The 11,220-nt window shown below is 39.5% G+C and overlaps 1 protein-coding gene across 3 annotated transcripts in view; it reads right to left on the reverse strand.

Moving 5' to 3' along the window:
- Positions 1-7,177, reverse strand: part of abcc3 (ATP-binding cassette, sub-family C (CFTR/MRP), member 3) — a 118,735-nt gene extending 111,558 nt beyond the window's left edge. For all 3 annotated transcript variants that reach the window (XM_079801699.1, XM_079801700.1, XM_079801698.1), the window contains exon 1: positions 6,914-7,177. In XM_079801699.1, coding sequence (XP_079657825.1) covers positions 6,914-6,949 — 36 coding nt within the window. In that variant the 5' untranslated portion in view covers positions 6,950-7,177. The remainder of the gene's footprint in view (positions 1-6,913) is intronic.
- Between the last annotated feature and the right edge of the window lie 4,043 nt (positions 7,178-11,220).

Here is an 11,220-nt window from a genome sequence, read left to right on the forward strand (position 1 = left end):
TATACAAATTATAATATCAAAATAAAAATATTAAATATATTAAAATAATTATATACAATAAAAATAATATAAAACATAGTCAAATTAATTTTACATTAATTATAAAATAATATAATAAAAAATTATTAAAATGAACTTAAACCTAAATAGGGATATTAAAATATATACAAATATATACAAAATAATGATATCAAATAAAATAATTAAAATAATATAAAACATAATAAAATACTGTTTTAACTCGATATCTATATATACCGATATATATATTTTTATTTTTTATTTTATACAAATATATATATATATATATATATATATATATATATATATATATATATATATATATATATATATATATATATATGTATATATAATTTATATAATATAAAACATAATACAATTTATTTTAAATTAATATAAAAACTAATCAAAAATATTAACTGCAAATAAAAAATTTACCTGAATAGTGATGTTAAAAAAATAATGTAATGTAAAAATGTAAATACAAGGAACTAATAATATACAAATAATATAACACAACAGATACTGACACTTCCTATCAATGTCTGGGAAACAACATGTTCAGTATTGCAACAAATCCTTTGATGATAATAGCAGAAGTAGCAGCTGGAGCGCTTGAGGACACCGATGAGAGAGAGAGAGAGAGAGAGAGAGAGAGAGAGAGAGAGAGAGAGAGAGAGAGAGAGAGAGAGAGAGAGAGAGAGAGAGAATGAGAGAGAGAGAATGAGAGCTGCAGATGAGAAGGTTTCCCTGTGTCTCGTGCATCAGAGGGCTGACACACACACACACACACACACAGTACAGAACGCCTGCGCTCACCTCACGCGCCCCGGCTCATCTAAACCTGCAACGAGTCTCAGCCTATAGCTCATCCAGCTCCAGACTCAACCTATACAATCAGCCTATAGCTCATCCAGCTCCAGACTCAACCTATGCAATCAGCCTATAGCTCATCCAGCTCCAGACTCAACCTATACAATCAGCCTATAGCTCATCCAGCTCCAGACTCAACCTATACAATCAGCCTATAGCTCATCCAGCTCCAGACTCAACCTATACAATCAGCCTATAGCTCATCCAGCTCCAGACTCAACCTATACAATCAGCCTATAGCTCATCCAGCTCCAGTCTCAACCTATACAATCAGCCTATAGCTCATCCAGCTCCAGTCTCAACCTATACAATCAGCCTATAGCTCATCCAGCTCCAGACTCAACCTATACAATCAGCCTATAGCTCATCCAGCTCCAGACTCAACCTATACAATCAGCCTATAGCTCATCCAGCTCCAGACTCAACCTATACAATCAGCCTATAGCTCATCCAGCTCCAGACTCAACCTATACAATCAGCCTATAGCTCATCCAGCTCCAGACTCAACCTATACAATACGCCTATAGCTCATCCAGCTCCAGTCTCAACCTATACAATCAGCCTATAGCTCATCCAGCTCCAGACTCAACCTATACAATCAGCCTATAGCTCATCCAGCTCCAGACTCAACCTATACAATACGCCTATAGCTCATCCAGCTCCAGACTCAACCTATACAATCAGCCTATAGCTCATCCAGCTCCAGACTCAACCTATACAATCAGCCTATAGCTCATCCAGCTCCAGACTCAACCTATACAATACGCCTATAGCTCATCCAGCTCCAGACTCAACCTATACAATCAGCCTATAGCTCATCCAGCTCCAGACTCAACCTATACAATCAGCCTATAGCTCATCAAGCTCCAGACTCAACCTATACAATCAGCCTATAGCTCATCCAGCTCCAGACTCAACCTATACAATCAGCCTATAGCTCATCCAGCTCCAGACTCAACCTATACAATAAGCCTATAGCTCACCCAGCTCCAGACTCAACCTATACAATCAGCCTATAGCTCATCCAGCTCCAGACTCAACCTATACAATCAGCCTATAGCTCATCCAGCTCCAGACTCAACCTATACAATCAGCCTATAGCTCATCCAGCTCCAGACTCAACCTATACAATCAGCCTATAGCTCATCCAGCTCCAGTCTCAACCTATACAATCAGCCTATAGCTCATCCAGCTCCAGACTCAACCTATACAATCAGCCTATAGCTCATCCAGCTCCAGACTCAACCTATACAATCAGCCTATAGCTCATCCAGCTCCAGACTCAACCTATACAATCAGCCTATAGCTCATCCAGCTCCAGACTCAACCTATACAATCAGCCTATAGCTCATCCAGCTCCAGACTCAACCTATACAATCAGCCTATAGCTCATCCAGCTCCAGACTCAACCTATACAATCAGCCTATAGCTCATCCAGCTCCAGACTCAACCTATACAATCAGCCTATAGCTCATCCAGCTCCAGACTCAACCTATACAATCAGCCTATAGCTCATCCAGCTCCAGTCTCAACCTATACAATCAGCCTATAGCTCATCCAGCTCCAGACTCAACCTATACAATCAGCCTATAGCTCATCCAGCTCCAGACTCAACCTATACAATCAGCCTATAGCTCATCCAGCTCCAGACTCAACCTATACAATCAGCCTATAGCTCATCCAGCTCCAGACTCAACCTATACAATCAGCCTATAGCTCATCCAGCTCCAGACTCAACCTATACAATCAGCCTATAGCTCATCCAGCTCCAGTCTCAACCTATACAATCAGCCTATAGCTCATCCAGCTCCAGACTCAACCTATACAATCAGCCTATAGCTCATCCAGCTCCAGACTCAACCTAAACAATCAGCCGATAGCTCACCCAGCTCCAGACTCAACCTATACAATCAGCCTATAGCTCATCCAGCTCCAGACTCAACCTATACAATCAGCCTATAGCTCATCCAGCTCCAGACTCAACCTATACAATCAGCCTATAGCTCATCCAGCTCCAGACTCAACCTATACAATCAGCCTATAGCTCATCCAGCTCCAGACTCAACCTATACAATCAGCCTATAGCTCATCCAGCTCCAGACTCAACCTATACAATCAGCCTATAGCTCATCCAGCTCCAGACTCAACCTATACAATCAGCCTATAGCTCATCCAGCTCCAGACTCAACCTATACAATCAGCCTATAGCTCATCCAGCTCCAGACTCAACCTATACAATCAGCCTATAGCTCATCCAGCTCCAGACTCAACCTATACAATCAGCCTATAGCTCATCCAGCTCCAGTCTCAACCTATACAATCAGCCTATAGCTCATCCAGCTCCAGACTCAACCTATACAATCAGCCTATAGCTCATCCAGCTCCAGACTCAACCTATACAATCAGCCTATAGCTCATCCAGCTCCAGTCTCAACCTATACAATCAGCCTATAGCTCATCCAGCTCCAGACTCAACCTATACAATCAGCCTATAGCTCATCCAGCTCCAGACTCAACCTATGCTAGCAATGTTCTATTCATGGTAATAACATGCTAATTCATGCTAGCAAAAAAAGCTAAATCATGTTATCAAAATGCTAATACATGCTAAATCATGGTAGTAACCTTAAAACACTCGCAACATGGTAAATCATGGTAACAACATGCTAATTAATGCTAACCAAGTGCTAAAAATGCTAGAAACATGTTAAAGCATGCTATCAAAATGCTAATTCATGCTAACATGCTAATTCATACTAAAAAAATGCTAACTATGTGCTAAATCATGCTAGTAGTGTGTTAAAAAATGCTAACAACATGCTAACAGAATGCTAAAACATGCTAGTAACATGTTAAATTGCTGTAATGCGATCTCAGCTGTACTCTGACTGCTCTTACTACAGTGCAACAATGAAATGGGTCTCAAACAATGACGAGCTGCGCCGCGTTCCGAACGTTGTTTAAGCGACATATTATTGTGGTATTGCGGTATCATCAAAATTCATATCATAACAAAAATAAATACCGGTATTCGGTATGAACCGGTATACCGCCCAGCACTAGGAGAAAAAAACACTCATTTTAAAGCTGCACAATGTAAGTTTTCCGTCCACTAGAGGTCGCCGGTTCAAATCAAAGGCTTAGTTTGATGACGTCACGTTTGAACGCAGAATCTTGGGACATGTGGTCTTCACCTCACAGCCGGTGGGAAAGAATCGGGATAGGACTCGGGCAGAAATCATGTTGATGTGATTATTAAAGGGTTAGTTCACCCAAAAATGTAAATTGTGTCATTAATGACTGAGCCTCATGTGGTTGGACACCCGTCAGACCTCCGTTCATCTTCAGACACAAATGAAGATATTTTAGTGTAAATCTGATGCTCTGAAAGGCCTCCATTGGCTCAACTTTACACTCTCAAGACCCTTAAAAGACACTAAAGACTAAAGTTACAAAGTCCATCTCACTACAGTGGCTCTACAATAACTTTGTGAATCTGCGAGAATAGTTTTTGTGCGCAAAAAAACCCTAAATAATGACTTATATAGAGATAACGATTTCAAAACACGGCATCATGAAGCTTCAGAGCGTTTTGAATCAGTGAGTCGATTCATGATTCGGATCGCGTGTCAAACTGCTGAAATTTGGCGATTCAAACTGCTGATTCGACTCACTGATTCATAACGCTTCGAACCGCTGAATCGACTCACTGATTCATAACGCTTCGAACCGCTGAATCGACTCACTGATTCATAACGCTTCGAACCGCTGAATCGACTCACTGATTCATAACGCTCTGAATCGACTCACTGATTCATAACGCTTCAAAGCTTCATGATGCCGTGTTTTGAAATCGGTCATCTCTATATAAGTCGTTATTTAGGGTTTGTTTGCGCACAGAAACTATTCTCGTCTTCATAAAGTTATTGTAGAGCCGCTGTAGTGAGATGGACTTTGTAACTTTAGTCTTTAGTGTCTTTTAAGGGTCTTGAGAGTGTAAAGTTGAGCCAATGGAGGCCTTTCAGAGCATCAGATTTACACTAAAATATCTTCATTTGTGTCTGAAGATGAACGGAGGTCTGACGGGTGTCCAACCACATGAGGCTCAGTCATTAATGACACAATTTTCATTTTTGGGTGAACTAACCCTTTAAAGATACTGTAGTCTGAAGCAGAGCAGGAGCGAGTGTTGTGGAGCTGAGGAACCGCTGGAGCGATTGTTAAAGGATTAGTTCACTTTTAAATAAACTTTTGCTGATAATTTCCTCACCCTCATGTCATCCAAGATGTCCATGTCTTTCTTTCTGCAGTCGAAAAGAAATGAAGGTTTTTGATGAAAACAGTCCAAGATTTTTCTCCATATAATGGACTGCAATGGGCCCCAAACGGTTCAAGGTCCAAATGACAGTTTCAGTGCAGCTTCAAAGGGCTTTAAACAACACCAGATGATGAATAAGGGTCTTATCTAGCCAAACCATCAGTTTCTGAGAGAAACCCAGCAGTATTTATGATAATATTTTACCTCTTATCAGACGAGTGTGATCATCTCTGAGCTCAGACATAACTTCAGTTAAGTGAGGTCAAAATACGAGTGTGGTCATAGATGTATACGTAGATGCCTCATTAGCGCCTGCACGGATCAGTAGAATTAGGCATCTATGATCGATACATCTATGACCACGCTCGTATTTTGACCTCACTTAGCGGAAGTTATGGCTGAGCTCAGAGATGATCACGATCGTCTGATAAGAGGTAAAATAATATCATAAATACTGCTGGGTTTCTCTCAGAAACTGTGGCCGGTTCTCCACTGGTCCTTCCTTGGAGCACTTTTGATAGAGACTGGCCCTTGTCAAACTCGCTCAAATCCTTACGCTTGCCCATTTTTCCTGCTTCTAACACATCAACTCTGAGGACAAAATGTTCACTTGCTGCCTAATATATCCCACCCACTAACAGGAGATCATCAGTGTTATTCACCGGTCATAATGTTATGCCTGATAGGTGTAAAAAAAAATTGCACCATTTTTATGGATATTTTTCTTACATAAACCCATGGCTCCGCTTCAGACGGCCTTTATTTACCCTTGGAACTGTGTGGAGCAGTTATATGATGGATGGATGCACTTTTTGGGCTGCCATTATAAAGCTTGGATTAGCCAGGAGATGTTTTAATAACACATGTCGGATGAGTTGAGGAAGAGTAAATCATGGGATAATGTTCATTTTTGAGGTGAACTATCCCTTTAATGGAAGTTGCAGAACGGCATACGCCTGAATTGGTGAACAGAATACCCCAAAAAAATGAAATTACGATCAATCCCAGGCATGTTATATGTTCAAATAAAGTCATATAGCTGTTAACATTAATACTGTCTAACCCTAACCCTATTCAGCTTATAAAACCACTTCACACAAATATAATTGAATCATATACATGCATACACTCAAAAAAAAAAAAGGTTCTATATAGCACCAAAAATGGTTCTTGGCTCGTAATCATAGGGGAACCTTTTTTAGTGCTATATAGACCCAATTTTGGTTCTTCAGCGGTTCTTCAGAGGTGCTATATAGCACCTTAGTCAAAGAACCGCTGATGAACCGCTGAAGAACCGCTGAAGAACCAAAATTGGGTCTATATAGCACTAAAAAAGGTTCCCCTATGATTACGAGCCAAGAACCATTTTTGGTGCTATATAGAACCTTTTTTTTTTTAGAGTGTATGTTCAAATAAAGTCATATAGCTGTTAACATTAATGCTGTTTAGTTATGTGGGTGTTTAATGTCATTTATTGCATTATTCAGCTTATAAAACCACGTCACACAAATATAATAGAATCATACACATGCATATGATAGAGTTTACAATGCTAAGTTTGTCTATGAAATAGTGTGGTGTAAATAGCATGACTGTAGATGTATGAATCGATCATACGCACGGCTGTGACTAGCAGAAGTTAGTTTGACGGGTGTCACGGAAACAGAAGCGGCTCCAGCGCGAGAGCTGATGGGAACTCACCCAGAATGGAAGTTGTTGTCCGCATAAGAGCTCCATCGCTGAGATGCTCTTCCTTCAGCCGAGAGGATCCGTGGCTCCGCGGTTCCGCTGCGCTTTTGTTCTCGCGTGCCACTAAAACGCCCGGTCCTGCGCGCGTGCATGCACGAAACTCGCCGCGCCGACGGACAGATAATCTGCTGTTAGTCGTGTGGCCCGTGCCTGACCCTCCTTCCCCGGGAGCGCGTGTGACGTCCACAGCGGCTCGCTTTACCCCGTCGGTACTGTACAGACTCACAGGCACTCGGAGGTTGTCATGGCACGAGAGTCCGCCCACTTTCTACGCGGATGAATGTGGCACGCGCGCGCGCTCCCGAGAGCCACACATACACCAGGGCCTGGGGTCCGGGGACACCGGAGAGCGCGCGGGGGCCCGTGGACATGATCAGAGGAAAGCAGTGGGGAAAAGGTATACATAAATAAAAATAAGATTAAACTAACAAAGTTAAAAAAAAAAAAAAAAAAAAATTGTTTTTTTATTATTATAAATTGAAACATTATATTAAAATAAATGAATAATACATTCAATTTAAATAATTAATAAAATAAATACAATTGTATTTAAATTAAAAAAAATTATCTGATTACATAAAAACTAAGATTTGAATCAAATAAAAAATATTTAAAATAAATAATAAACTAATACATTTTATTAAAATAAATAAATAAAATTGTATTTTAAAATAAGAGTTTGAAATTTGAAACGAATAAAAAATAATTTAAATAAATAAATTGATTAAAATAAATACAAATTTATTTTAAAAAATAAAATATTAAATAATAAATTAATACACTCAATTTAAATAAATACATTTGATTTAACTAAAGATTAAACTAACAAAATAAATACATTTGAATCAAATAAAATAATTAATTGATACATTATATTCACATAAATAATTTTAAATAATTAATAAAAAATTATCTGATTAAATAAAAAATTTTACTAAATAAAAATAAGATTAACCAAAATACATTTGAATCAAATAAAAAATAATTAAAATGAATACATCATATTAAAATTAATAAATAAAATACATTTATTTAACTAAAGATTAAACTAACAAAATAAATACATTTCAATCAAAGAAAATAAATAATTAATTAATACATTATATTCAAATAATTTGGTTAAAATAAATAAATACAACATTATTTTAATAAAAGTACATAAATAAAAATGATTAAAATAGTTAAGCTAAATACAAATAAGATTAACAAAACAAATATATTTGAATCAAGTAAAACTAATACATTATATTCAAATGAATGTAATACAAAATACATTTTAATAAAACAACAAAAATTAAAAAGTTATACATTATATTACAATAAATGTATTAAATAAAATTAATACAATTAAATATATTAAATAAAAATAAAATGAAACTACTATAAACAGAAATGTGATTTAAATAAAAACAATAAATTAGTACATTTGATTCAAATATTAATATATTATTCATATATATTTAATATGATATTTAATATTAATATTACATATTTGATAAAAAAAATTGCAATGCAGTGTCATAGAAACTTAGCCATCAAATTAGACATCATTGTAAACGGAGACATGATCCCTGTGTGTGTGTGTGTGTGTGTGTGTGTGTGTGTGTGTGTGTGTGTGTGTGTGTGTGTGTGTGTGTTACAATGCTTCCATACATCGCAGGAAAAACCACACATATTTGCATTATTATACCCCACAGGAAGATATACTTACAACACCTTCATTTGCATTTATGCAAATTATCGTCTGGTACAAACACAGACATCATATTCATATAGTCACGAATCTGTATATTTGGTTGAACAGCGTGTGTGTGTGTGTGTGTGTGTGTGTGTGTGTGTGTGTGTGTGTGTGTGAGTGTGTGTGTGTGTGTGTGTGTGTGTGTGTGTGTGTGTGTGTGTGTGTGTGTGTGTGTGTGTGTGTGTGTGTGTGTGTGTGTGTGTGTGTGTGTGTGTGTGTGTGTGTGTGTGTGTGTGTGTGTGTGTGTGTGTGTGTGTGTGTGTGTGTGTGTGTGTGTGTGTGTGTGTGGGCATGTTTTTGTGAAATATCAGGACACAAATGTGTATAATGACATGGGTATTACAAAAAGAGGGTGAAATATGAGGACGTTCCCCATGTCCTCACTTTTCAAAATGCTTATAAATCACAGAATGAGGTTTTTTTCACAGAAAGTGAACTGCACAGTCTCCTGTGTGTGTGTGTGTGTGTGTGTGTGTGTGTGTGTGTGTGTGTGTGTGTGTGTGTGTGTGTGTGTGTGTGTGTGTGTGTGTGTGTGTGTGTGTGTGTGTGTGTGTGTGTGTGTGTGGGCATGTTTTTGTGAAATATCAGGACACAAATGTGTATAATGACATGGGTATTACAAAAAGAGGGTGAAATATGAGGACGTTCCCCATGTCCTCACTTTTCAAAATGCTTATAAATCACAGAATGAGGTTTTTTTCACAGAAAGTGAACTGCACAGTCTCCTGTGAGGGCTAGGTTTAGGGGCAGGGGCAGTGTGTGTGTGTGTGTGTGTGTGTGTGTGTGTGTGTGTGTGTGTGTGTGTGTGTGTGTGTGTGTGTGTGTGTGTGTGTGTGTGTGTGTGTGTGTGTGTGTGTGTGTGTGTGTGTGTGTGTGTGTGTGTGTGTGTGTGTGTGTGTGTGTGTGTGTGTGTGTGTGTGTGTGTGTGTGTGTGTGTGTGTGTGTGTGTGTGTGTGTGTGTGTGTGTGTGTGTGTGTGTGTGTGTGTGTGTGTGAGTGTGTGTGTGATGGGTAGGTTTAGGGTCAGTGTAAGGGGATAGAAAATACGGTTTGTACAGTATAAAAACCATTACGCCAATGGAATGTCCTCACATTTCACAAAAACAAACATGTGTGTGTGTGTGTGTGTGTGTGTGTGTGTGTGTGTGTGTGTGTGTGTGTGTGTGTGTGTGTGTGTTTATATCTCTCTAAGTCTGTCTATATATTATAGAATAACTTTCTGTTGTTTATTGCCTCCATTATTCTTCTTGACTGAAGTGATGATTATTGCTGAACTATCAGACAAAAGACAGTATTATTGACCTCTGAGTGTCTATGATATTAATTTTTTCGAGCACTACACACACACTGAGACTCTCACACACACACACTGAGACTCTCACACACACACACTGAGACTCTCACACACACTGAGACTCTCACACACACACACTGAGACTCTCACACACACACTGAGACTCTCACACACACATTGAGACTCTCACACACACTGAGACTCTCTCACACACACACTGAGACTCTCACACACACACTGAGACTCTCACACACACACACTGAGACTCTCACACACACACTGAGACTCTCACACACACACACTGAGACTCTCACACACACTGAGACTCTCACACACACACACTGAGACTCTCACACACACTGAGACTCTCACACACACACACACTGAGACTCTCTCACACACACTGAGACTCTCACACACACACACTGAGACTCTCACACACACTGAGACTCTCACACACACACACTGAGACTCTCACACACACTGAGACTCTCACACACACACACACACACTGAGACTCTCACACACACTGAGACTCTCACACACACACACACACTGAGACTCTCACACACACTGAGACTCTCACACACACACTGAGACTCTCACACACACACTGAGACTCTACACACACTGAGACTCTCACACACACACACACTGAGACTCTCACACACACTGAGACTCTCACACACACACACTGAGACTCTCACACACACACACTGAGACTCTCACACACACACACTGAGACTCTCACACACACACTGAGACTCTCACACACACACACTGAGACTCTCACACACACACTGAGACTCTACACACACACTGAGACTCTACACACACACTGAGACTCTCACACACACACACTGAGACTCTCACACACACACTGAGACTCTCACACACACACACACACACACACACACTGAGACTCTACACACACACTGAGACTCTCACACACACACACACTGAGACTCTCTCACACACACTGAGACTCTCTCACACACACTGAGACTCTCTCACACACACTGAGACTCTCACACACACACTGAGACTCTCTCACACACACTGAGACTCTCTCACACACACTGAGACTCTCACACACACACTGAGACTCTCACACACACACTGAGACTCTCTCACACACACTGAGACTCTCTCACACACACTGAGACTCTCTCACACACACTGAGACTCTCTCACACACACTGAGACTCTCTCACACACACTGAGACTT

This window comes from Gobio gobio, assembly GCF_949357685.1.
Source record: "Gobio gobio genome assembly, chromosome: 20".
NCBI lineage: Eukaryota > Metazoa > Chordata > Actinopteri > Cypriniformes > Gobionidae > Gobio > Gobio gobio.